This window comes from Pantherophis guttatus, chromosome 4 (assembly GCF_059756535.1).
Source record: "Pantherophis guttatus breed Tessera chromosome 4, ASM5975653v1, whole genome shotgun sequence".
NCBI classification, from domain to species: domain Eukaryota; kingdom Metazoa; phylum Chordata; class Lepidosauria; order Squamata; family Colubridae; genus Pantherophis; species Pantherophis guttatus.
In genome coordinates, this window is record NC_142066.1 from 129359868 (window position 1) to 129387369 (window position 27502).

The 27502-nt window shown below is 35.0% G+C and overlaps 1 protein-coding gene across 1 annotated transcript in view; it reads right to left on the reverse strand.

Annotated features, from left to right (window-relative positions):
- COL1A2 (collagen type I alpha 2 chain) overlaps positions 1-25671 on the reverse strand; it is a 52509-nt gene extending 26838 nt beyond the window's left edge. Inside the window, exons 1-23 of the mRNA XM_087892779.1 lie at positions 25463-25671; positions 21134-21620; positions 20188-20223; positions 16122-16205; positions 15367-15423; positions 11837-11881; positions 10930-10983; positions 10433-10486; positions 9980-10033; positions 8838-8891; positions 8133-8186; positions 6395-6439; positions 6176-6229; positions 6029-6073; positions 4935-4988; positions 3659-3757; positions 3497-3541; positions 3283-3381; positions 2275-2328; positions 2058-2165; positions 1009-1062; positions 782-880; positions 193-246 (exon numbers count right to left, since the gene is read on the reverse strand). Of these exons, the coding sequence (XP_087748905.1) occupies positions 193-246; positions 782-880; positions 1009-1062; positions 2058-2165; positions 2275-2328; positions 3283-3381; positions 3497-3541; positions 3659-3757; positions 4935-4988; positions 6029-6073; positions 6176-6229; positions 6395-6439; positions 8133-8186; positions 8838-8891; positions 9980-10033; positions 10433-10486; positions 10930-10983; positions 11837-11881; positions 15367-15402 (1161 nt within the window). The 5' untranslated portion in view covers positions 15403-15423; positions 16122-16205; positions 20188-20223; positions 21134-21620; positions 25463-25671. The remainder of the gene's footprint in view (positions 1-192; positions 247-781; positions 881-1008; positions 1063-2057; positions 2166-2274; positions 2329-3282; positions 3382-3496; positions 3542-3658; positions 3758-4934; positions 4989-6028; positions 6074-6175; positions 6230-6394; positions 6440-8132; positions 8187-8837; positions 8892-9979; positions 10034-10432; positions 10487-10929; positions 10984-11836; positions 11882-15366; positions 15424-16121; positions 16206-20187; positions 20224-21133; positions 21621-25462) is intronic.
- Between the last annotated feature and the right edge of the window lie 1831 nt (positions 25672-27502).

The following is a 27502-nucleotide window of genomic DNA, read 5'->3' on the forward strand; positions in this document are numbered from 1 at the left end:
AGGTCATGGCTTAGTTATTAATTCTTGAACATTCCATATTTTAAAAAACATCACAGAAAAACAGGATTCAAATATTAAAGCTTGGTATGAAAATATCAATATAAAATATAAACGCTATCCAGAAAATCCATTTAAAATATCTACGTCTCTACTGCTCAATCTTTACAGAACAAAATGGAAGGGTATACTTACACCAAGACCTTCTTTTCCAGCCGGACCTGGGCTTCCAGACTGTCCCGGGAGACCCTAAATATACAGAGATACAGTATTTACCCTTAATGTGTCTTTTGAGTTACTTAAAACTGGAATGAGAAACTTAATTTCACTCTACATGCATATTTAAATATGGGCATAAATGTAATACAATGCAGTGTTCTCTATCAAAAACTGTTATCTAGAGATGCCCTACTGAATTCAATTAGATTTATTTGCCAAAATTGTGCAAATATATTTAAAAGCGACACCACCACCCATTATTCAGTTCATTTTGACTTTCTGCTGGGGAACAGAGCATAGGGAGAACAACATAATATAGAGGAGCTTGCAACTTCAGGTTCATATGTCTAAAACATGAGAGGAACAATCTGCTTTACAGTGCAGGTATGGGAGGCAGATCAGGTCATGAATCTACAAAATATCCCTTTACTAGATCTGATAAACATTTTTTAAAAAATTTTTTAAAACTGGCCATTGGGAAAGCAAAAAAGCCCATGTAAATTCAGAATGCAGCTGCTATCTAAAACTATTCATTGATTTCAAAAGATCATCCATCTTTACTTACTCTTGCACCCATGAGACCAGGTTCACCATGACGACCTGTGTCACCGCTGGGACCTTTAGCACCTGCAGGACCAGTAGCACCACGACTGCCAGCTGGGCCCTACAAAAGAAGAGGCTTGCATTAGAACATAATGCCAGAAATCTATTGGCTGACTTTATGGGATAGGTAGAGGGGAGTTTATTTGTCTAAATTATAAACTGATTGTAAAAAAGAAATTGAAAACTTACTAAACCACCAGCTCTGCCATCAGATCCTGGGAGACCACGAGATCCAGGAACACCCTATAAAAGAAACCACAACTTTTGATCAGAACTGGAAAAAGACTTTGGTAAACACATAAGGCATTAGCATTTACATTGGAATGTACGAAGGCTATTTCTTTGTTCAGTGGAAAGAGAGACACTATGAAAGCTCCAAAATGTTAGTTTTCCTGCACTTTATCATTTAATTTGAACTCAGCATGTGGGACTGAAAGTGAAAAGTGACTTTTTAAGACTCAGCTTTCAGTATCTTTATGGATTATAGCACAGCAAAATTTAAATGACCAGAACTTTTCTGTGGTATGAAGGATATGATTTCAGCATCATAAACAGGTTGCATTAGGCATGAATGTATATCTATTATTTCTTTTCATTCATTATTTGTACATAGAAATTGCTTCTTTTCTCAGAATCAGTTCAGGAGACTAAAAATTATATGTTGGGAAAGAAGCAGATCATATCATAATTCATTTGTGAAGGTTTTGAGATTATGCACAGGACTGTTAAAAAGTAAAAATAAGTATACTATGGCATTCACAAGAGTTTAACACGCAGCATATTATCCTCAATTCTCTTATTTTATTGTCTGTGTTTTTCTCTTATATCTGGGAACTTTCAGTTAGAAACCTGGTCCTAAACTGTGTCTTGTTGGACGAAATCCAGCAGTTACATGAGAATGTAAAAAACACATTTTACATATAAAGGAAAAAGCTTTCGTCTGCTACGTGCCTTTAGGTTGGAACCGGGACTGCAAAGTGGAGGCCTTTCCTCATTTCATTATTACAATCACAGTAAGATGAAATAGAGATCACTCATTGACCTCCATTATTGGATGGGAAATGTCTTACACCTTAACTGCTACATAATTCTGGGAGGTTTTTCAAATGACCTATTTAGTTTTGTAACTGCTAGGAGACTAAATATGCTTTTCATGAAGTATGTGCACTATAGAATGTTTCCTATCAATTTTCCAAATGTTTTTAAAGCATTGTTTTTACAGTATACAAGAGACTTACTCTTAAACCTGCAGATCCTGGTGCACCAGAAGATCCAGCTTCACCATTGGGACCTTTTTTGCCTTCCTCACCAGATGGACCAGCAGGACCAGCTGGGCCAGCAACACCCTGTGGGGTGGTAAAGAGAGCAGAAAAGTCACTAGCTTGTTAACCCAGTTAACTTGGATGAAAAGCCATTCTGAAAAGTAAAGATATTTCATATTATTATAATACTCACAGGCTCACCCTTGTTACCAGTCTCTCCCTTGGATCCAGGGGGACCAGGTTCACCCTAGAACCAAACAGAACAAGATATCAGAGAAGAGTATTTAGTTTCTTCTCTTCTAAGTACATATTTTTTATGAAGAACTGTAATGGAAAAAGCTAAGTTTAAAAATAACGCACTAAGATGCTCGCCCATACCAATCAAGTTGATTCTAGTTTTGGATTACTGCTTAAATTTTAAGGGATCGGGCCAAAGCAGGCATCTTTAAACAAATATTCTCTGCGCTTATCTAACCATTTTAGCAAAATTATATTTCATTTTACTTTGATTTATGGTAATTTCATTCCTGGCTTAGAAAATGTACTCATTCAGAGATCAGAAGAAAGAGATGAGTTGGGAAAAAATAAGAAATGTTGTTTATATAGCATAACAGATAATTTAGCTAGGATGCGCCAAATATGAGTTCAGCCGGCAGTGAACAACATGCCTATGGGTATTCCTTTAAATTCTCACAATTTAATGATAACTATATAAGCTTACGGTATGGATTTAAAATGTTAAATGGTGGATGCATTATGCATTTAGGATGGGATTAAGCCGCAATAACCTAATAGAGGAGGCTGTTTTCACTATATACCATAATCGTACATAATCAAGTGGTCAGTTGTGAACTTGTTTTCACTATATACTACAATTGTGCATAATCAAGTAGTCAGTTGTGAACTTGATTATAGTAGCTAATCAAACATGGAGAAACAACCTCCTTCATAAAATAGTTGGAAAGAATGATACAGAACATCTCTTTTTAAAGAGATGTGGCCATATTAAATCTAGATGCAGAATATTAAGAATATTGAAAATCTGTCAACTGTGCACCATTTATGCAGAAGATGACTGCAGGCTTAGAGAGTAGATGCAAGTCTAATAGCCAATTAAAACATTCAGTATTAAAACTGGGCACTTCAAGCTTTGAAAAAGCAGCAAATACAAAAGGGTTTAAGTGCATTTAAGGCAATTTACAGCAAGTCCTCTTGCACCAGCTGCACCGGAGGCACCAGTTGGACCAGGTATACCGCGAGGACCAGGCAGGCCAGGAGCACCAGCCACACCAGGAAGACCCTGTTCAAAGAGAGAAAAAAAGGAAACCACTTTACAATGCTAGGATTGTCTCTGCAACCCCAAGAACAATATTCCCCATAAGGAAATACATTGATTTCAACACAAGCATACGTACAGTAGTGCCTTTAGCACCAGCAAGACCATTGGTACCAGGATTACCCTAAAAAAGAGAGCAAAATATATATAATTAGTTGGTTTTACAAAAGTATAGGGTCGTAATTTCATATTTGTTGAGTGCCATTTATTCAATAAATGGCAGAGATTCTGTGTAACTTACAGCAGGGCCAACAGGTCCAGCAGCACCAGGGAGTCCAATATCACCACGGGGACCAGCAGGTCCACTTGGGCCAACATTTCCAGCAGAACCGATTTCACCCTGTCAGAAAGAGATCTAATCAGTTTTCAAAGACAGGATAGCAATGTTAGACAGATGTGGTTTGTTTTAGTGCAAATTAGTGTTAACTCAGTTTATATTATTGGCACAGCTCTTGACTTTAAAATCCAATTTAAGCTGCTCAATTTGATGCAAATGCCCAATGCTGCGTAAATCTATTCCTTCACAGTCTGTCCCATGCTCAGTGTTTTCCGTGGGGCACCATTTGCAGACTTCATCATGAATTTGTCCAACATCAGTAACATTTCTTTTTTACTGATGGAGCTTTTCTATTCTAAAAACATTTGCTAGAATTGAGGCATTCTTATTATAATTTAGAGGACAGCTTAAAAGGTATTTATTTCCCGTATCTTTGAATGTGACTATATACACAGTTTCTTTTATATACATGGTTTCCTTTTACAAAATTCTTGAAATTTAGTAAAATTGTTAAGGGACTAGGTAAAATTTAAGTGCTTTAAATCTATTTATCAGTAGAGTGTATCAGTAGCAATATCACATTGTACCTATCAATGAGATGTAAAATTAATTACTACAGTCATTTTAATATTTAGTTTAGAAAAAAATGACATGCATATGACATCCGTGTCTCAAGCATAGTATTGTTTGAGAAATTAAAAACCAATAAATATTAAAAACATATTTATATCCTGATATTTATATTTGTGTCATAGGAACTATTGCATTTCAGAAAAGGCCTTTATACACAGGTAAATAATTTTACAATAGTGTAATGATGATTGGTAAAAAAGCAAACACAATTTTATGCAGCTCTTATTTTATGAAATGGGGAGAAAAGATGGAACTATGTAAAACAATTACATTTCATTCCACTTTACCTGCAATTTTAATTTTGAAGGATACATAACTAGAGTAGTGGCTCTAACAAATCAGTTAACGGATTTAGAAAGTTGATTAACCTAAATGTTTGAAATGGCTACCATGTTGTTACGATCCTTTAAAAATGGAGATACACTCATAAAACTCTTTTCTTCAAAAACGTGAGACTAACAGTTGACAATTGTTATAACTTAGTAGCTGGAAATTCTCTATTTTCTTTGAAACTATAAGACTTGTGTTTGAAAGTTGTTTGTATCTGAAGATCTAATAGAGAAGAAGGCTTTTCTAGATATTTTCTCATTCTGAAGCTTGTTCATACCTTGGCTCCAGGAGCACCAGGGAATCCAGAAGGACCAGCAGCACCAATAGGGCCCTGCAAGATAAAAGACAAAAGCAAATGGTTAAACATCTACAAGAGCCTATCAAAAGTACAGAAAACAAGACTTATGTCTGATACATTTAATGGAGTAGCTAAAATATACTTTATGCCACTCCATTAAGTGGAATGGCATAAATATTTTTACTGAAATAATAAATCACTAGCATGAAAATAGAAAAGAAAAAATGTGAGTGGGAAAAATTGTAAGAGAAGATCTTACAGTAGAGATTATCTACTGAAATATCATGGATTGCAATATCATGGAATACCAGGAAACCACATTCTCCTTCAAGATTCACTACAATATATTGTGAACTCCTAACAGAACCTGCTTTTAGCTGAGGTTTGTTTCTGGGGACTGTATAACAACTTAGATGGGTTGTCTGGTTACAGAGGACTGAGTAAATATACTAAACTAAAATCCATGTTGGGAAAGTCATGCAAAGCTTGTAGTGTATTAGGAGTTTGTGTAAAAATGTAATATACCCGTTTAAAAATTAAGATATTCTTTATAAATATAAAGGTATGGTTGGAATCCAATTGTTTCTCAATTTATCCAGGAAGAAAACATGCAATTTTAGCTGAACAGTCTATAGAAAATTCCCTAAAAACAAGACTTGATAATGTTTCATTCCAAAATGCCAAGAAGTAATTAAGATACCTGTCTTATACAGTGTTAATTCAAAATGCCATTTTATATCATTTTAAAAATATTTTCATAGTTTTATACCACAATAAATATTATAAAAATGAAAATCCTTGATACGCATTTGGAAATAACTGAAAATTGTTTTGAAAACTCCCTGTTATGCACTAAATAAAGGGGGGGGGGGAAGAGGTGAAATGAATTAGAGCAGGGGGCCCAAACTTGGCAGCTTTAAGACTTGTGGACTTCAACTCTGGGAGTTGAAGTCCACAAATCTTAAAGCTGCCAAGTTTGAAGACCTCTGGATTAGAGAGATAGACCCAGTGACAGTTCACTGATTGCATCATTCAAAGTAAGAACATGTTGGATAAAAGATAATTGGACTTACAGCAGGACCGACAGGGCCAGAGCTTCCATCACTGCCACGTGCACCCTAAAGAAAATAAATGTAAATTTTAAATTCCGAGTATAAAATAAAATAATTACACATACAAAGAAAATAAACACCCTGTTGCACAGGAAGAAAATAACTTACAACAGAACCGGGAGCACCAACTCTTCCTCTTTCACCAGGAAGACCACGAGCACCCTGAAAGCAAAGCACATGCAAGTTATTTAATAAGTCATCGTGTATGCATAAGAATAGTATCAGTTTTATCATTAGTGGGGACAATACAATTGAGATTAATAAATGACGCTTTAGAATATTTGATAAATTTGATCCTATGCAAGTTATAAAAGAGAAAACACTCACAGCTTGTCCTGGGGTACCATTTTCACCAGCAGCACCAGGTTCACCCTGTAAAGAGGAAATACACCTTATGAACATTTGTATTGGCTTACTATGGATATATTTGAAAATGTGCTAGAAAATTTAGGCTGATGCTTCTAAAATCTAATGCAAAATGGAATCATCATCATCAATCATCAACAATCACTATCTCATTTCTTTGGGAAGGACTCAATAGGCAGGTAATAATGTCAAGTTGGGGTTTAAAGAGACCCACAAATGCTGGTTGGTCTGGGGCCAGACCTTCGTCATCCGACAAATCCTGGTCCAGAGGATCAGGGGCTGCTAAGGATTCCCTGTCAGAATGATCAGGAGACCCTACCTGGGCTAGAGACTCAGGTCCCTGAAGGTCTGCGTCAGCAGCAGAAACAATAGAGCCTTCTACATCAACCTGTGAGAAGGAGCGACTGGAGCCCCAAGAGGAGGTCTTCTGCAGTTCCTCCCTAACCCCCATTTTGATGGCAAATCCACTCTTAATCATCTGGTTCACTGTGCAACCAGCCATACATTTAACAATATTAATATCAGACAAAGCTTTTTTTATTATGATACTTAATTATACATTTTCAAACCCTATAAAAAGGACACAATAAATATTGGCTGTTGTCCAGACAAACCAGTCAACCTAGAGTTTCCTAACAATGGGAGGAAACTAAGCTCCAATTCAGTCACATTCATATAAATGGGATATTTGATTTGAATATTTTACTGGCTTAAAGTTTAATATCACAGCTGATTGAATAGATTAGCTTTAGACACAGTTTAGTTAATATATAATGATGTTATCCAGTCTTTTGATCTGATGGATATTGAACTGATAAGGTGTATTTTATAAGCACGACAGCTTGCAAGAACTTCCCTACAACTAGGATTCTCCTATTCATTTCAGTGAAGAAACAAAATATATAACATAAGATTGATCTACACATATCCATCACTACATGTTCCCACGAATAATATAACATAGTCCAAATACATACTTATTTTATTAGAGGGGCTTGATTTTGATCTGCTGCACTTTTTAAAGCTTTCAGTCAAAACAATATTTGTTTTAACTTGAAAAAAAGTCTCTTCAATAGATTACAAAGACTGTGATATAATTTAGGGAAAAACTAAATTACTTTTATATACTCTATAAGTAATGTCTAGACAAATATGATATGTTGTATAATTAAGTCTGATACCCTGGGCCAATAGTTAATCCTGAGATCAATACATTGCAAGTTATATTTGCACCCTCATTCTGTTTCCTAAACAAAATGGAGAAAGAACTGAATAAATTAATGAATATGATTACTTGCCATAAAGGAGATCCAAAATATTTTATTCTCTGACTCTCTCCTTGCAAGATTTTTACCTCTTAATCTCAAGATCAAGTGGTAACCCATTTATAATAGCTTTTTTGTTTCTTACTATCTAATTCTCATTCTGCATTGATATATTCAGAGAATTCATTTGGATTTATTCTAAAGAAAGTAAATACATGATTGCAACACCATGTGTATATTTGTTGCTCATTCTCACTATAATTATTTATATATGTGCTTTCTAGAACTGTAAAACTTTTGATGTCTTTATTTTTTTTTTGAAACAGGGTTTGGGCTAAAATCTCTATCTTTTTCTGTGTCTCTTTGTGCATTTACTTTGATCTTACAGGTCTCCAGTACATATTCTCAGAAACCATTTATAGTAATTATATTACCTTGTTACCGGCAGCACCAGGTTCTCCTTTGCGACCATCCAAACCATTATGTCCCTGTTATGGAGAAACATTTACTTTTATGTAATATAAATAAAAAATCTGGAACAGCATTTTTAAATGATAAGACATTCAAAGAGAGAAGCTTCACATGTTCTTTATATGACAGCTCTCTTCAACTTTATAATTTCATAGTCCCTCTTTTGTCCCTTTCTTTCTTCCCTCCTGGATGCATGAATGGAATTTTATAAAAAGTATGAGCACTATCATTTCCTGTATTTCTCCCTCTCCAAGATAGCTGATCAGAATGGATTGCTGATGTCTCACTGAACTCTTTGCTGACATTATTAGGAAACTAGTGCTTTAAACTGCTAGTGTAGCTAAGAGTGGTGCATAATCAATGGTTATGGATAATTTTGATCTGTATGAATGCTATTGCTTCTGACAGGTGCAGGGAACAGGATAAATGCTAATTCTCTTATTAATAACAAAGGCTGCACTTCATAGTTACAGTAAATATATTACATTCTGTATATTTGATGATTCTCCAATTCTAGCTTCTTATGGCAGTTCATGATGACAACATCTTCTATAAATGTGCTCTAAAATTTTGGGAGTTACTTGCACCTCTGAAGAACAGTTGTACATATTATCTTCTAAGGTGTCACCATTTTAATAGGTTTCCTCACGTCTCCATAAAATACTCACCCTTATTCCTTTGAATCCAGGCAGACCAGGAGTTCCAGGAAAGCCTCGAGCACCCTTGAAAATAACACAGGAGAATAGGCTTAATTTGTGTAAATAACTTGTTTACACAACATGTAAAACATATATGAAGAGACCAGTTAGGAAACTGAACATGTAGCATAAGACCATCAGTATCCTGGGACAGGTTTACAAATTGAGTATCTTATCAAATGAGGTTGAAAAATGTCTGTGCTTTTATGGGGTTAACAATGCAAATATAAGAGTGTTGGTCAGAATGCTAATCTGGCCTCTCTGTTTTCTTTTTTTATAATTGTGTGAGAGAAGATCAAACACTGTTGTTCTGCTTACTTCTGAGACGTTGCATAGAAACATGGAGACAGTGAGTTCAACAAGTCAGCAACTTTCTGAGCTTTTAGAATTAAAATAACTATGCATGTAATTTAGAAAGGGTTTCTTCTTTTCCAGAAATATTTGTGAGGTCTCCAACTATACTGAGTTGCTCTACAGGCAATATTGCCAGATCCAATGTATGAGCATCACTGCAGTAAGAACTGTAATTCTGGCCATGCAGAGGAAGTGGCAGATGGACAGTGAGTGGGCCATCTCCTGTCAACATAGCAAACCATTTATCTGTTTTATTGAGATAGTCCCTGGCCCATCCAAGAGTGAGTATCATGTGTGCAAAACTGCCCAGATCCCAATGGAACTATTTTTTTAAAAAAAATCATCCAATACTGTCTGAAGAAGGTGGGATTTTATTCCTTTACCTGGAGATTGAAACTTTAATGTGGAAACAACAGAAAAGGAAGCAAAACTTGGTAGACTCAAAGAATGTATTCTCCTACTGAGCTGTTACCTCTTTTCTTCACAAAGAGGCTTTTAGCTGTTAATTATGATTACAGACTTGGAATATCGAGATATTCCTTCTGGATGGACTTTGGCTCTCTTAATCTCCACCTCCCAATCAGTGCAGACATTAAGCCATTCTGAATGGGAATTCTGGAAGTTAGAAATTGAGCATAACTGAAAGACATCAAAGAAAACTGCCTTTGGAGAAAACCGTTCCTGAATTTCTGTCATTATATGCAATGTTGAATTTAGTTATAAATAAAAATTATTTTACACCCAAATACAATATTCACCTGGGGTCCAGAAACACCTCTCTCTCCAGATCTTCCAGGTTTTCCAGGATGGCCCTAAGTAGGAGACAAAAATTGACTTTTTAATGTGCAAATTAATTAAACCTGCATTTAAGAATATAAGCAGAACCTAGTCTATCTATTCCAGCACTTTGTCCCCACAATAGCCAACCAAATGCTCAAGATAGTCACTAGTCTCTCAGCAGATGGCTTTCAGTGCCATTGATCCCCATGACTTCCATGAATTTGTCCAAACAACTTCTGTTATTTGTTTCTAGGTTTTAAAAGGCATAAATTTTATTTCTTCAAAGTTACTTCCTAAATATACAGGCAAAATATCCATTTTTTTTTGTCATGTGTCATGAGATTATTCTGCATATTTTCCATAATACTATAATCAAGCACATTATAAAATACAGCTAGTGAAAATCATGGCTTGTGTTCATGAATACTTACATCTTCACCAGATTTTCCAGGAGGACCCATTGGACCACGAGAACCTTGAGGTCCCTAGTGATTAAAAAAAATAATAATTTTGAAACAAGATAAAGGGAATTAAGAGATGTCACTCCTTTTATCCTGCATTGAATGGTGACTTAGCTAAATCAAAATCATAATTCTGAATCATTTCTCCCTAAGATGGTTTCTAGATTTTGTGAGAGCATAGCTCCTTATTACATAGTCCAATTTTCCATATTCTTCATTTACAAGCATTATTCAATTAATACAAGACAATACAATGCAATTATTCTAGCTTCCTTTCTAGCAAGATCTCATTTCTCACAGGATATCATACATAATTTAGATTTGAAAAAAAAAATAAATTCATAAATTCCTGCAAAACAATGAGCAGTAGACTTATGCAGACTGCCAAAAGGGGTACGTTGTGGATGAAATGAAACAGTTATTTAATAATTAGAATCACTCTTACAGCAGAACACTATTTTACTTACTGATTGACCAGGTTCACCCGGTTCACCTGGAAGTCCTTGGAAACCTGGAGAACCCTAGAATAGAAAGAAGGCATGCTATTCAATATTTGTGAGAAAAAGCAAAGTACACATCCCTCTATAATAAAGCTACCTGGAGAATAGTTTGAACAGATTCAACCAGTAAATACAGGGTTCAGTGACCCCATGATCATTTTTGGAAAACCTCTAATGGTCAAGCTGTGACCATGCAGAATTAATGGAATCAGACTATTATTGTTTATTAAATTTATATGCTGCCCCTCTCAAGTTAGAGACCATTATTGAGTGGTTGAGATTGCTCTCCTCCCCATGGCCTTCCCAGAAGAAGAAATATGTGACCCAGAAACACCGATAATAAAGGAGAATACTACTAATCTGTTTCGACAGAAGGAACAGTCCAAATTATTCCTATAATTTAATTGAAATGCCAAGAATTCATAGTCAGAGGGTTGTGACTAGGTCTCGCATTGTATTAATGATGATTTGTTTTAATCACATTTTGTGATTCATACTGCTGCTAAGCCTAAACACTAGTTTACAAAACCCAATGGCTAAATTTATACCGTGATAAACTATACTATGGCTGAGTAAATAGTATTAAGCCAGCCATTATATACTTTATCCTTCCTAGGAATATTTAAGCTTAAACGGAGAAGTAGGCAAATAGAATAATCAAACAAGGAAGGATATGTTTTTCTACCATGGCAGAAAATTTAGAAAAATTCAGTCATGTTATATTCGATCATCAATTGAGTATTATAATATGGAACTTGCCAATGTGGAACACTATGATCACATTACAGATAACTTGAGTTATTCATATTGACAACTCTTGCTTTTGACAGCTCTAGTTTATGAAGCTCCTTTCCTATCAATAGAATATACTTACAGGGGGTCCATTGGTTCCAGGTGGGCCTCTAGGTCCCATTAATCCCTGAAAAAGGGTATTTTAAAAGGTCAAATTCATATAAAATAAGTCACTGGATAATGTCTCATGAAATATACAGTAATAATTTGTCTAAATCTGAAATATAAAGAAATAGTATTATTGGCATTAAAAATAACAATGAAGGTGATATATGAGGATTATTGGATTTGAGATCCAACATAACCGAAGACTTTGTTTACTGTAATCACTGAGCCAATTTTTAAAAAAGCAAATATTGGCTTATTCTTTCTGTGTAATACACTGTTAATACAGTATTGATGAAAATATGTTTAATCCCTACGTTGGTCTATCTAATTTGAATTTAAGCACTACGTTATTTTTGATTAGAGGAGAATTAACATTTGCATTTTAGCTTGGCTTTGTCTAAAAGAAAATAAATCCTTTTTGCTATTATGGTATTTCTGCATGACCCTCTATTGTTGTTGCTGCTGTGACAGCTAACATTACTGCTTTTGAAGAATGAATATTTTTAATGGGAGACACAGTTTTTGATTTCATAAATTGTACACTTTGAGCTGGATTAGTTATGCGTGGATCCCAGTGGATCTCACTATGCTGGGAATGCAAATCAACAGCAATAGTGTTCTGTTTTCTAATGGTTCTTGTCAAGCATGGTATGAGCTTGTCAAACATGAGAAAAAGCATATAAAAATGAAATGTAACAGCAACCCCAGGAGATATCTTGTAATTTCACACATATAATTTAGTAAACTGACAAAAAATATTGCCTTTTATTCAGAACATTTCATCTTTACTTAGAAGACTTTAATAGTTGGCTGAATGTCTGGCTTTAATATCATTTTTGTAACTGGCCCAAAGTCTTTTTAAAATTTGTTTTACAAAAAAAAAAATCAATAAAATTCCTTTCTCCTTTCCTTTTTTCTTTTCTGGCCGACATGCATCCTCTAAGATTTTTAGCTGTATGAACAAAAAGACAGAATGGTCTCCTAATCAGCCAGTAAATAGAAAGTCGTACTGCTTGGAGTATCTTGTGATTTTCATCATTGGGGTTTGACAATATTGAGAATACACCATAATAGGAGAGGATTCTTCAACTAGAGAAACAGGTGCTGCTGATAGATCAAAATTCCTTCTTTTCTCCAAAGTCCCATGAACTTTGAGAAGATTTTTGAATCTTCTCTAAAGTTAAGAATTGGAAAATAAGTTTCTACTGCATGAATAAAACCTGTTCGGCTTATATAATAATGGGTGCAACCCACTCCTTTCTCATTCTGCTCTTTTAGTTTAAGAGAGTAGCCACTTTCATTTATTCTATGTATGAAGAAGGCTTCCTAAATGTAGTTTCTCTGATCCAGGAACCTTGGTTATATTTCCTAACAACTATAATGTGGCCTGGATCTGAACATTAATTAAAAGACTAATGTTCTCAGTCCAGCTTGCTTCCTTTCTTCTTCTTCCTTGGTTTCCCCAAATGTCTCTGTGACTTTGGAGTGGGCTCTCCAAACAATGTGGAGTGAGATGCCAGGAAAGAGAGAAGCTGCTCAGAAATCTCACTTTCAGGTGACATAACATAAGGATGTTTCTCACATAGTCCTTGCCATGATAATTTCCAGTGTTTCCAGTTCCCTAGAAATGCTAATTTTAGTGGCCATAGATAACTGAAAGAAAGCATGAATATTTTTTTTTCTTTTTGTGAAATTTTCTAAGTGTATTTATGTTAAAGTTTACATGTTTGTAAATGGGAAGCCTAAGTAAACTGATATTAATATTCAGTCCCTTTTTCCCCAGAGGGCCATGATTCCTATTATGTCTCTTGTTCTATAGATGGAGCTGGTATTATATTACATTACTTGTGACAATATTTATTTATTTGAGGTTTGCCTTTTTTTATTTTTTTAAAGAAATAACTCAAGGCGGCAAATACATATTCCTCATTCTTTTTCTTTTCTTTTTTCTTTTAACATATTCCTCATTCTATTTTCCCCACAACAACACTGTGAATAATGGGTCTGAGAGAAAGTGGTTGCCCCAGCTGGCTTTCAGGCATAACACAAGAGTCATTGTTTCCTGCCCTGTAGCTTGGTGCTTAATTGCTAGATAAAACTGGCTCTAAATATACTGGAACAGGTAATAAAATCTTTTAAAGAGTTGAATATATTATCTTTATCTTCAATGAGATCCAAGATCTACTGATACATTTTACTATATAAAAGGCCATATAGCTCAGTCCTTTCCAATAAATGACAAGAATTGTGGTGTTCTTGGTGTTCTCTGAGCTTGTTTAGGCACTGGTTACCTAGTTTTGTAATGAAACATCTGCATGAAAACAACCAAGTTCAGAGAACATCAAGAGTCTGTCCCATCGGAAGAATATTTTAATGCAATAGGCAACAGATTTCATCTGACAATCTTATTCCAAAATATGTAGACAAAGGGGATGGGTGAAGTTTATAAACTAATGCAGATTTCCCTGTCTTTTGCCTTCTAAATGAATTGAGACTTTATGTGGGGATTTTGAGAGTCCTGATGCATATGAAGGCCAATTAGTTGGGGAAATATGCATCTACAAATTGTATCTGTGTTTCCAATTCCACCTTATGATATTACTACAAACTATAGAATATGACTAAGTAACAAATGACATCACCACTGAATGCTTGCCACATCATATTTTGGTAAGATAACTTGGCTGGCTAATTTAGAAGGTTCCAATTCATTAAGACATTTCTTTAATTTGATGATTCAATTCATTAGGACATTTCTTTAAACATACGTATGAAAGAAAACAGAAAATATCTGTAAATAGATTACCAAGTACGAAGAAAGTTGGAGACAACTGGTAACCATAAAATCATTGCTCAAAAGTTTACTTCTCACAAGCCAAACACTACATATGTCTTGGCCAAATAAGTACAGATAGCATTAAATATAGGACATGATTCTTTAAACCAAGTTATTACTTTTTCATATGTTATAAACATAATTATGTTATAAACATAATTCGTATGTTTATAACATGTAAAGAGAAATGCAGTATTATAAATTGGTATCAAAACCACTTCAACACATATGAAGGTGGGAATCTTTTAATGAAGGGATGCAAAGAAAGTTCATGAACTCACAGTGAGCAGAAGCATTATATCCATGGTTTCACAGTTTTTCTAGATGGATTTCTGTAAATTCTGTAAATTTCTAGATTTCTGTAAATTCAGCTGTTGAATACCACAATTATACAAACTTTTGCTCTGTAATAGTTAGGATCTTTTGTAGAGGACAGTTTTGACTGCTGTACACACAGCCAAGCACAGTTTGGGTTCTAATGGAATTTGAAAAGCCAAAATGGGCTCCATAGTTCACTAATATAATTTATGTTGGGTTGCACCACATAGCAGAAATGCAATATTGGGAATTTTGCTTTGTTGAAAGTGCCCACTGATGCAATTTGGATATGTGTGAAATGATGTCCACTGATGCAATTTGGATATGTGTGAAATGAAACATTTGCTTACCATAGGTCCAGGGCCCATATCAGCTGATTTGGACATGTCATATTGAGCAGCAAAGTTCTGTAAATAAGTAAAAACAGATATCAACATGACTAAGAAGAACTATTTTGGAAACACTGAACAGGCATTAATTGTACCTCAAGTCCTTTATACTTATTTTAATGTATATTAAATGTAATTACATGGGAAAAGGGATGGCAACTTCAGTCTACTAAATGGTATTAAATTTCTGATTACTGTGGGCATCATCGTAAATATTCAGTATTACTTTCTGGGATTTTGAAACTTCAGCTTATCAAATGGCTCTTAAATGGGTAGAGTGAAAGAAGACTGAAGACTGAAAATAGAATAAAATAACAGACTTGGAAGGGACCTTGGAGGTCTTCTAGTCCAACCTATTGCTTAGGTAGGAAACTCTATATCATTTCAGACAAATGGTTGTCCAATCTCTTCTTAAAAACTTCCAGTGTTGGAACATTTACAGTTTCTGAAGGCAAGTTGTTCCACTGATTAATTGTTCTAGCTGTCTGGAAATTTCTCCTTAGTTCTAGATTGAAGAACAGTATATTGGTTTTTCTTTAAAAGTTTCTAAGTTACCTGAAGCACATATACATGTGAAAAGATGCATTTAAATGTATACTTCCTGCTTTTAAAAGAAGTCACAAAAGAAGTTTTTTGTCACTTCTTTGGTATTATATAAATATTTATCCTTAGACATTAGATGCATTGTCGGTAAAATAAAAAGTTGGAAGCCTTACTACACCAATACCAGGAGGTCCAGGGGGCCCTGGAGGACCTCGTAGACCATCTTCACCATCTATGCCTGGTGAACCTGCTGGACCCTAGGGGAAAAATATATTACAGTAATCAGTAACAAAGCAAAACAGAAAAGAAAAAAAAAACCTAGGGGAGACTCATAGATGTCATGCTATATTGCTCAGCACAAAAAGTCTGTCCCTTAGCTTTTGTAAGTTACAAACTTCATGTTACATTATACTTCAAGGAAACTGGAAGATTAGGGATGCAATCCCAGGCATGATTTTTTAGCAGTAAGACTATGACCAATGAAATTGCTTCCCAAGTAAATGAGTGTAACTATTCGACTGAATCCCTAGAGACATGGATAATTTTATGTGGGTATTTGATATCACTTAAAACTATATATAAATAGGTGTCTCAAACTTAGGATGGCTTATGCCAGGGCATAAGAAAAAGAAACATTCCCACTATCTTGGGAAAGTTTTGACATCAATCTTTTCCAGATACATTTGTTTTACACTTCCCACAATTCTCAGGCAACAGGACAAAAGGAAAACGCTCTAGGAATTTGAAATATATAATTTGAACTCATTTTGTGGCTATTACTTTAGAAACTGGAATAATTATGAAGATAACACCTGGACATCTTATAATCTTTAACTATCATGATGTAAGTAAATGAGCCAGCTCTATATATTCTTTTGACCCTGCAATTTATGTGCATTCATTCCTAAGTGTCACTTAAGAGGAAGATAATTTACCTCTTAGATATTTGAGCAAATTGGCCTGCTCCCACAAAATCATAGATATTTCATCTATAACAGCAGGAATACAGGTGGTCTTTGACTTATGAGTGATTCCAAAATTTCTATTGCTAAGTGAGATAGTTGTTAAGTTAATTTTGCCCATTTTATGACCATTCTTGCCATAGTTGTTAAGAGAATCACTGCAGTTGTTAACAGTTGTTAACATGGTTGTTAAGTGAATCTGGCTTCCCCATTGACTTTGCTTGTCAGAAGATCACAAAAGGGAATCACATGGCCCCAGGGCACTGCCACCATAATGAGTCAGCTGCCAACCATCTGAATTTTGATCATGTGACCATGGGAGGCTACAATGGTCGTAAATGTGAAAAATGGTCATTTGTCACTGTTTTCACTTACAAAACTTACAAAACTTACTTTTGTAAGTTGGGGACTACTTGTATAAATTGTACTTTCCACTGATAAAGCTCATAGCTAATAAAAATAGTGTGTATTCTATTAGCTGATTAATATTACTCAATCTTGTTAGTTTAACAAAAGCCTATTAAAACATTTAATCAAATATTGAATTATTTTTAAAAAAAAATTTTTTTATTTTTAATTTTGATTTATATGCCGCCCTTCTCCGGAGATTCAGGGTGGCTTACAATGCGTTAAGCAATAGCCTTCATACTTTTGTATATTTATACAAAGTCAGCTTATTGCCCCCACAAACTGGGTCCTCATTTCACCTACCTTAGAAAGGATGGAAGGCTGAGTCAACTTTGAGCCTGGTGAGATTCGAACTTACAGTAATTGCAGACAGCTGGTGTTAATCACAATGCTTTTTAGTCTGCTGAGCTACCAGGCCCATCATGAATTAACTTTCATGATCTCTGTTTGCCACAATAAATGAAAATTATATCTTAACACATTGAAAATTTGGCTAACTAATAATTACAGCATTATTTACTAATAAATGTGTACATTGATAGGGAGCTGAATAATATCACATTTAGAGAACTTAATAGACTTCTGCATATCAATGAACAATGTCCAACTTTTATTTCAAAAGGAGAGGCTGAATGTATACAAATATTCTCTTAAACTAAACATGACTTAAAGTAGAACTTAACAAATATCATTGTATTGTCTGATGGACTAAAAATGACTTACAAAATAATACTATGGTGTTTTCAGATCCTTAGTAATTTATGCTGCAACTCTGCAGTATCTGCACTGCATAAGGTGGTACTGATTTGAAAGACTTTCCAGCAGACTGTTAATTTTAACACTGAGACTTCCAGCTCAGACAGAATCATGATGTCTGGAAAACTTGGGAAATATGTCTACTTTTACAGTTAGCATTTCAAGAAAGAAACTCATCAGGGGGAAAAAAATCCTGATGGAATGTTAAGCTAAAATATTCCCATAGCATATTATCATCACTAAATCTATTCTGATGTGACCCATTAAACTAAGTGCGTGTTCCAGCTCAAAAAGTTTGGTAACACATATTCTTAAACTTGGAGGAAGAAGAGTTGTTGTCAAGTTCCTTCTGGGTAATTGTTTTGTAGATTGTATAGCATGAATACAAATATTATTAGTTTACACTTAGTTTACGAAGTGCCAAACATTGGTGCATATTTCAATGTTAGCTAATTAAAATTATGAACATACCATACCATGAATGATTCTAGACTAATAGCTAGAATTCTGTGCTAATTAGGAATTATGGGAGCTGCACTCTTAATACATATGAAAGGTACTGGATTGAGGGTGATTGATATAGAAAACCTAGACATATTACCTTCTTATGTTGTATCATAGTTTAACATTGCATGTAGCAAGTAATGTACCTATATGATATTGGATATATACCAGTATCATACTATAGTGGAAAGCCATGTACAATACACACACACACACACACACACACACACACACAAACACATACAGAGTTAGAGATTAAAATATGTGTGATTTAATGTGTGACAAAGAGCTACTCTCTTAATTTGTTGTTTTACAATATGAAGTTTATTCTATATATCAATCATTAGCCAAGTATGTTAGGAATAAAACTCCTATTTTACTTGCTGGTGGCTATGAGAGTCAAAAACATAAGAAGATACCATGTGTAGGAGGACTGGCCTAAGAAATATATCATAGAGATGAGCTACAATCTAGTTTGGGCAAGCAAAATTAGACTAGTTTCATAGTGTCTCCCAAATTACTATGGTATCTATGTTAATGATACTGCAGTTACATTAAAACCACAGAATCTCAAGGGAAAAAGGTAACTGCTTTAAACTGAATTAGTTGTGAACAACAGTTGATAATATTAGCCTAGTAATATTGACAGTGACTGGCAGAAGCTGCTGTCAAAAGTTTTATATATGACCTTTTTTCTGTCATAATGGGGATGCCACTAATTAACCCCGGGGTCATATCTATCTTCTGCATTTAATGCATTTTGAACTAAAGAACATTATGAATGTATGCTAAAGAAAAGTGAGGCTTTGTCACCATAACGTGAATTCTGTAGTGATAGTTTTAGTAATTTTTGTATGGAAATGTATCTAATTCTTTTATATTTTTGTTCATCCTGTGAACCTCTATTAATTAATTAAATTATAGCAAATAGAAACCTTCCCCATAGGTAAAAATAATCTGCAAGTGCAGTTTTGGTAAAAACTCCTTGAAAAATCCTGATATAGGATTGATATAGGATTTGTGAATAATAAAGTTGTGTCATTGACTTTTCAAACTATAAAATGAAGACATCTGCTGTCCCAGTTTTGACATAAAATTGAATATTCCTTTCAGATCTCTATGTGCTTTCCTAAATTATACCTGCTTTCCCAAACAAATTCATTCCAATCTACACAGAACAACTGTATTTAAGTGACTTGTATAAGGAAACATACAGTCATACAAATACATCTGTGTAGCAAGAGTTAATGGGAAGGGCTATAGGTGTTAGCTAAAAGACAGGTGGCCAAAACAAGTGTTTAGGTAGACCAGAGCCTTTATTTTAGTGCCATTAAAAATCCTCAGTGAAGGGGGCTGAAGCCTCATTTATATAGCATTGATCCAATTCTGCCAAGATATTTAAAGCGCATGTGTGTATATGTACACATATGTGTATATATGTACACATACATACATACATACATGATTAAGACACAGTTTTGGAAATGTGAATCAGATGCAATATTAATACTGTCATTCTAGGGATTTCCATAGGGCAGATGATTATATTTTTTCATATTTGAACCAAAATGATGCAGATGTTATACAGTCAAAGGAATACAATCTTTACCCTTTCTCCTCGTGGCCCTTTATCTCCTCTTGGACCCTGAAAAAACATAAATAAAAAATATTAATTAGAAATTAACCTTCAAATAATTATTTACAGAATAATACAGTATTAATAATAACTATCTGATATTAAACATGTAATAGGTTAAAAAGCTACTCTCTTAGTATTACTAAAGACAGTTCTCAATCTATCAAGAGAAGACTTAATTCAAGAATCAAACTAATAGATTACTTATAATTTTTTGTAAAAATGAATGGAGAGGTATAATACATATGAGTAAATTTCTACTTTTTTACTAGGAAGTGCCAATTGTTAGACATCTGGTGTTCATTTATTGCATATTTAATCTTTAAAGCAATTGAATATATTCCTTAGAAATATTTTTAAATCATTAAATTAAATTAGTATTTTAAATTATTAATTATATGCTTATAATTACAGCTATGCTCCACGTATTATTGGACGCTAATACATCAGAAATCCCACTCTTCATGCTGGAACATAGTTTCAATGAAGAGTGTTTTTATCAACAATTGTTTGAGAGAAACCACATGAGACTAAATATGAATCTTAATAGTAGCTTAACAGAATAACAGAGTTGGAAGTGACCTTGAAGGTCATCTAATCCAACTCCCTGCACAAGCAGGAGACTCTATACCATTTCAAACAAATAGCTGTCTCATCTCTTCTTGAAAGACTCCAATGATGGGCCCCCCACAACTTCTGAAATCAAATCATCTTTAAGTATACCCATTTAAATATACCCACTCAAAATTAAACATATTTTCTTCCAAATTCTGATTCTGTGTTTGGATTGACTTTAAATTGCTTTGAGTCTAATTTTACACTTTAAAAGGGCTTATTTGTACCAATTCTATTTTTCTGCATTAGTTGCCCTTTAATCTAATCTATATTTCTTATATAAGACGTTTCTAAAATTACTTACCCTCCGTACTTCCGTTGCCTAGAAAGAAATAAAAATTAATTTAAGTAAAGTATTAAATTATTAATGTTCCATTCTAGATGCTAGAATTAATCATTATTACATACAAAGAAGCCTAATCTATTTCAAATTTGAAAAGATAGAAAAATTAGTGTCACAAAAGTTAGGTATTATTAAAAAGCATACCTGAATTCATTCATGCTTTATAATCCTAGACAAAAATCCAGCAAGAAATATCAGATGCATGCATGTGACTCTTGCATTCACCTATGAAAGTACTTTTTTTTTAATTATAAGGACAGCCCACTGGAAATTAGGGGTGGGTGTATTTGGGGCAATACCCATGAAACCTAGTAATTAGCTTACCCGTGCACGTTTTGAAAACAGTAGTTAGTAAATGGCCATGCTCCCCCTCCAAAAAGAGATTGTCTGGTGTTTCTATGTTATGCTCTATAGTATTTTAATATAATTATACTGACCTCATTTACATCTGGAAAAAAATAACAAGAAGAAACAGATGATTAATATTAATTTGCAAATTGTTTTGCATTTGAAGTGCTGCATTTTACACTGTTACATGCATGATTGTAGGAAATACAAATATGTCATGTCTTTTTTTTTTAGAAAAAGCTTATTTAGAATTGATTTTTGCAGTTTATTGCTGACAAAGGATTTTGATTCAATTGATATGTTTAATAAAATGTATTATAACACAAAAAATATGTTCGAAATTCCATAGAAACTCATAAACTGAGGTGGGTCCTGAGTTTTCTTATACTATAAAACCTGAACATATATAAACCCTATTACTAAATAAAAAAAAAAAAATCTCCAGAGAGCTTGAGGTAAAAGGAAAGATGCATTGAAACCAATTTTTTTTGGGTCATTCAGAATTGGATTGCATGAACTTTTTTTTCTGGTGCTAGAATCATGTTGATAGAGAAAATTCATTAGGTAATATTTATGTGATATAATTCAAAAAAGATATTTATCTTTCTTTGCATAACATTGAACTAATTTTGTTAAACACGGAAAAGTCCTTTTCTGCTCACAGTATTATTTCACTTTCACTTTCAGATATGAAAACAAAATTGAAGATGATTGCAGAATAGTAACTTTGGGAACTGAGATTTAGCAAACATTTACATATTATTTTCTTTTTAAATACTTTTTTTAAAACTGGGAAACAACTTCACACCACATTTTCCAGGCATATGAAGGCCAGGATTCCCAAAGCCAATTGGTTTTGACTTTTGTCCAAATTATCTTTCCAGATGTAGATTGTGATGTGGCATCAAGGAGATGCCAATTGTTTCAATAACGAAATCCATCTAAGTTTGTACAAAACTTCTAAGTAGATCCCATGCTGTTTAAACTTCATTGTCATCTAATGTGTTTGAAATGTCTACATTCTGGTTTTGCTCCTTTGTTTGGGCTTTTGTTTTATAATTAAATAGCTAAATCCCAGTTTAGCATAAAAATTGGAACTACAAGAAACTATATTTTGATATACTTTGTTTTGATATACATTGTTAACAATTTATTTTTCCACACATTTGTCTCTGGCTACTGGGTGATATAAAGCTAAACCTGGATTACTGAAAAAAATGAGGTCTCTCATGACAAGAGATCCCTTGGAATCTTGCAATGCTATGTACCAAATCTATATCAACACATGTGTATTGATGCATCATGAACCCATCGTGTTAGGTTATTCAAAATAATTCTGTTTAGTTACTCAAAGAGAATCAATACTAGGTAGCTAGTTTCAAAAAATGCTCAGGCATCTTACTTACTCAGAAATAAGATGAATTGTACTCAATGGGCCTTTCTTGGCAGGTCATTCACTGAAGTAAGCCCACTGAGTTCTGTAGTATGTAATTCCAGGAAAATGCTTGTAAAATTACATTGTAAGTCTATTTAGGTTGACAGCCTAATTCTACACTTCAGATAACTTCTTGAAAGAAAAACCTATCATTCTTCTCTCTCCTCAAGTGTGTAATTGTTATTATTATAAAATTTAATAGTGATGCTGGCACATTACTACAGTATTGTGCTTAAAGTTGATGACTGATTTGAATCAGATTATTGCTTCATAGCGGAAGTAACTAATTTAGCAAATTCTTATTATCTCAAGTATATATATAATTACTTTGGTGAAAGGATAAATTGTAATTATGGTTTAGGTCTGGTGTCTGAATAAAGTTACATATTGTTTTTGAAAAGCTGATGCTTGGAGGTGAAACCTTAAGCGAAGGAGAACTAAATGGTAGAAAGAAATACTAATTGGTTGGAAAAAGTCACTTTTTCTCCTTGCCACTAGAGGGCATCCTATAGACCTACCTGTAATACTGTAAAACTGAAGCAAACTGATAATGTTGCCATTTAAAAAAACACAAAAAATTACTACTGAATTCAGTGTTGAATATTTATTGGCAGTAAGTAACTGGCAGTAAGAGATTCTGCAAACTCTGCAATGTTGAATAGTTATTCAACACTGTAGAGTTTGCAGAATCTCTTACTGCCAGTTGATTTCACCAGATCTAATTATCTTCTTGAAAACATGGCAGTCTTCTTTCCAAAACAAACTAAAGCTGCTTGGGTCTGCTTCCATATAAATCTCTTGGCAAAAGTATGGAAATAGTTTGCCATTTCTTCTCCAAATTTTCTGGTGTCGCTTATAGTCCAGGAATTCTCAGATATTCCTCAGTCAACTAAGCCAAATAAGGCCAATTGTGGGCAGAGCTAGGATCTGCATTATTCAAAATGAAAAGTGTTTTTTAAAATATAAAAATTGGAGAATGGATGTGTTAGCATCAGGAACATAACATTTGTGCATGCAGACCTAAACTGACTGCTTTGACAAGTTTTGAATTATGCAGTAACTCTGATGTTTGCCTACAGTACTAGAAATGAGGCCCATAGAAGATAGAAGTTATACTTCGTTAAAATTTTGTTTGGACATGGCAACCCAAAATTTAAATCCATGCTAGTTTAGTTGGAGACCTCAATAAATTAACATTAATTTTACTGTACCAAGATAAGGAAGTAGATATTGACTTTCTGAAATTAATCGGGGAATAATTGCTAGTATCAAATTTTATTGTTTTTCCATAATTTACTAAAAACAAGATACTGCTTATTAATATTATTTGCTAGAATATTATTTATAAAACCATTTAAAATCTTATAGTAAAATCAATCTCTGAGGTTCATACAACGTAATTACTTGAATATCCGTCCACCATATAAACTGGGTTTCTGATAAAACATTAGGAAACACTTTTACTTGGTGGCCCTTTATTAAAAGAATGTTCTTTCTTTACAAGAAAAAAAAATACCCTGAAAGGACTGCTGACAGCCCTTTCCTTGTTTAGGAACATTACATTCAACAAAATTTTCTTAATTAAATTCTTTACAAGCTCAGGGATACTTACACTCTTACCTGCCCTGCCCCCTTTTTTCCCCTAGAGGGAGCTCTTAGAGCATCTTCAGCATCTTCAGTAAAGATTATGTACAACGCCCTAGAAGGCGAACTGTTCTTAAACATTTGGTCACCTCTTGTTTTCTAAATTCCTTACATGGCATAAGGAAGATGAACAATAATGTTAACATTTCTCTAAAAAATAGTCTAGGAGTTCTTGTTTGTGCAAGTTAATCTAAATGCAAGTCGTTTCTTTTTATTCCTACTTCTGATTTGGATTCCCTTTTATGTTCCAACTCTCTTTCTTAAACCAGAGGAGGAGGAGGGGGGGTGTCTTCTTGGCTTTTGGCCAGGATCTCTTGATCTAAGCCAAGAAAAGCAGGAGGAAAAATTCAGTACGTTTTAAACCAATTTAAACTGTTCTTTGCGTCGGTCCGAAGCAAGAAGGCGTTTTGTCAATTTTAATCATTGCAAAAGGGATAATTAAGATATCCCAAAGGTGCTTTTTCAAGAAACAACTGGACTTTCTAGTTTTTGTTTGCACACATTTCCTTCTCATCCAAGAAGCTTCTTCTTCGTCTGAAGAAGCTTCTTGGATGAGAAGCAAAACGTCTTCAAAGAAAAACCAGAAAGTCCAATTGCCTCTTTTAAAAAAAGCACCTTTGGGACAACCATGACCTGGATGAGTGAGAATCTCCATAGACATAATCCCAACTATTTATACTAGAGCAGCCTGTCCGAATGGCGCTTTACCAGGGCAAATAGTGTTGGGGGGGGGGGAGCCACCGGTGGGATATGGCCAGAACTATTCGAAATAGTTTTTTCAGTAGTCCAACCCCAAGTCAGTCTTCTTTTCTTCAATTTCCCCGCTCCCCACCCTATTGCAAATAAGACCCAAAGGCACTTACATTGACTGGTTGCTAGGCATGAAGTTACTGCAAGCAGCAACAAAATCCGTGTATCCACAAAGCTGAGCATGTCTAATTGCTAGACATGCAGACTCCTTGTGTTTCTGAGTCCCTGGGTGTCGATGGTGAGCTTTTACCTAAGGGACGCAGGCATACAGTCGTGGGGCGCGTAACTCCAAACTTAGCAGAAACCTGCTGCCCGGGATGCTAAAATAATAAAGCCCTCGGTGGCCCTATTTATATGGCAGGAGTTTCTGTGCTCCGGCAAAGCCGTGGAACGCGCCTCAGCCAATGGGAGATTAGCAAAACTGGCTAGTGGGTGAGGGTGGGCTGCGACGAACCGTGGTCATCACGTGACCTGCCCCCCCTTCTAACCTATTCCTTACTTTGGGATCTGGAGCTGGAAAGGGGAGAAGGAGGAGGCGCAAGGAGAGAGCGCACGCCTCGATGATGATGGCGGGGGAGGCAGAAGGGGAAAGGGGAGGTGGGTTGCTTGCAGGAAAGGGGCCGGGCAGGAGGTGGGAATGTTAAATTGATTCCATTCTTTTTGAGGACGTGGACATTTTGAAGCTTTACAAAAGAGAATGTGGCTGTCTGCATTCTCTCTCTCCCTCCCTCCCTCCCTCTCTCTCTCTCTCTCTCTCTCTCTGTGTGTGTGTGTGTGTGTGTGTGTCTGTGTCTTTCTTTCTTTCTTCCTCTGCCTCCTCTTTTCCCTCCTCGCATTTATCGTTTCTGGCCCTTTTGGGAAATTGAAGGTTGCGGGGCAGGACGTGAAGCCCTCCTGCGCGTTCAAAAGGGGAGCTGTCCAGGTTCTACCATCAACGAGGCATCCAGGCGGAAGCTCGATGGTTTCGATACTGCAAAAACTGCTTATTCCCCCTTGTTCCCCTTTTCTTACCTCCTTACTATTCCCCGTCTGCTTCTTGTACGGCGATTTCCCTCACCAATCCAAGCCTTTCTCTAGGATCTCTCGCCAATCCAGTCCCGTCTTTCCGGCTCATCATGGAGCTACTTTGAGACAAAGCCAGTTTGGAATTTTGGCCCAAAGGAAGGTGGGCAAGGGAGAGTTGGATATTTGGCACTTTCTGGACGCCCACATGGCTATACTTTCCAGCTATGAAGTGGTGCTTGCTGTTGTTCCTGCAAGATTTTGTATCACCATTATTTTGTCTATGATTCACATAAATAATATATCATCATCATCATCATCATCATCATCATCATCATCATCATCAGGCTTTCTTCTTCTAAACAGATTTTTCCTTTTTTACATTTAACAACAAACAACCCGTGACATCCATAGCCCAAGCTGACGACACCAGTTTTCAAATAATCTAGTCTGGGATTTATCCATATGCAAATATCCATATGCACCTATGCACATGTATACATAATACTTCATTTCTTCACATATCTGCTCTATGGTTTTGTAGTTATTTTAACAGAGCCCCTCTGCCTCCACCTCTCTCTTCTGAGAATATTTTAATTGGTTTCTCGTACCCACAATCAAATTCTAATCTTTCATTAGATAGTATATAAGACTTCGAAATGGAGTTGTGATCCCCTTTAACTCCACAAACAATCTACTAAAGTTGGTTGATAATATTACTATTTCACAAGTAGTGAAATTTGAGATCAAGAAATAATCTGCTTGTAATTAAGATTAAGGAAGATTTTTGTTTTCTTAGTCTGGTTTACATTTCATAGCTGTACTATGTCCTGCTATACTTTTGCCTTTACAAGATTTCTGCCTGGTTTTTGTTTTGTTTTTTCCAGAGGGAGAAGGGGCTTCAACTAACTTTCCGCTTACTTCTAAACTCATTTTATTCCAAGGTATCTTGCCTCCAAGAAAGCATTTTAAACATTAAATGTAAATCAATTGTCTTGTTTCTCCACAGCTTCCTAAGATTGTCTTGCTGTCATCACAATCTCTGATACCCCAATTTTCCCATTGCCCCCCCCCCCCACTGCCTTGTGCGGTGGCTGACGTGGTCCCTCCTCCTTGCCAAGCTTGCTTCCACTTGATGGGGCGTGTCTTCC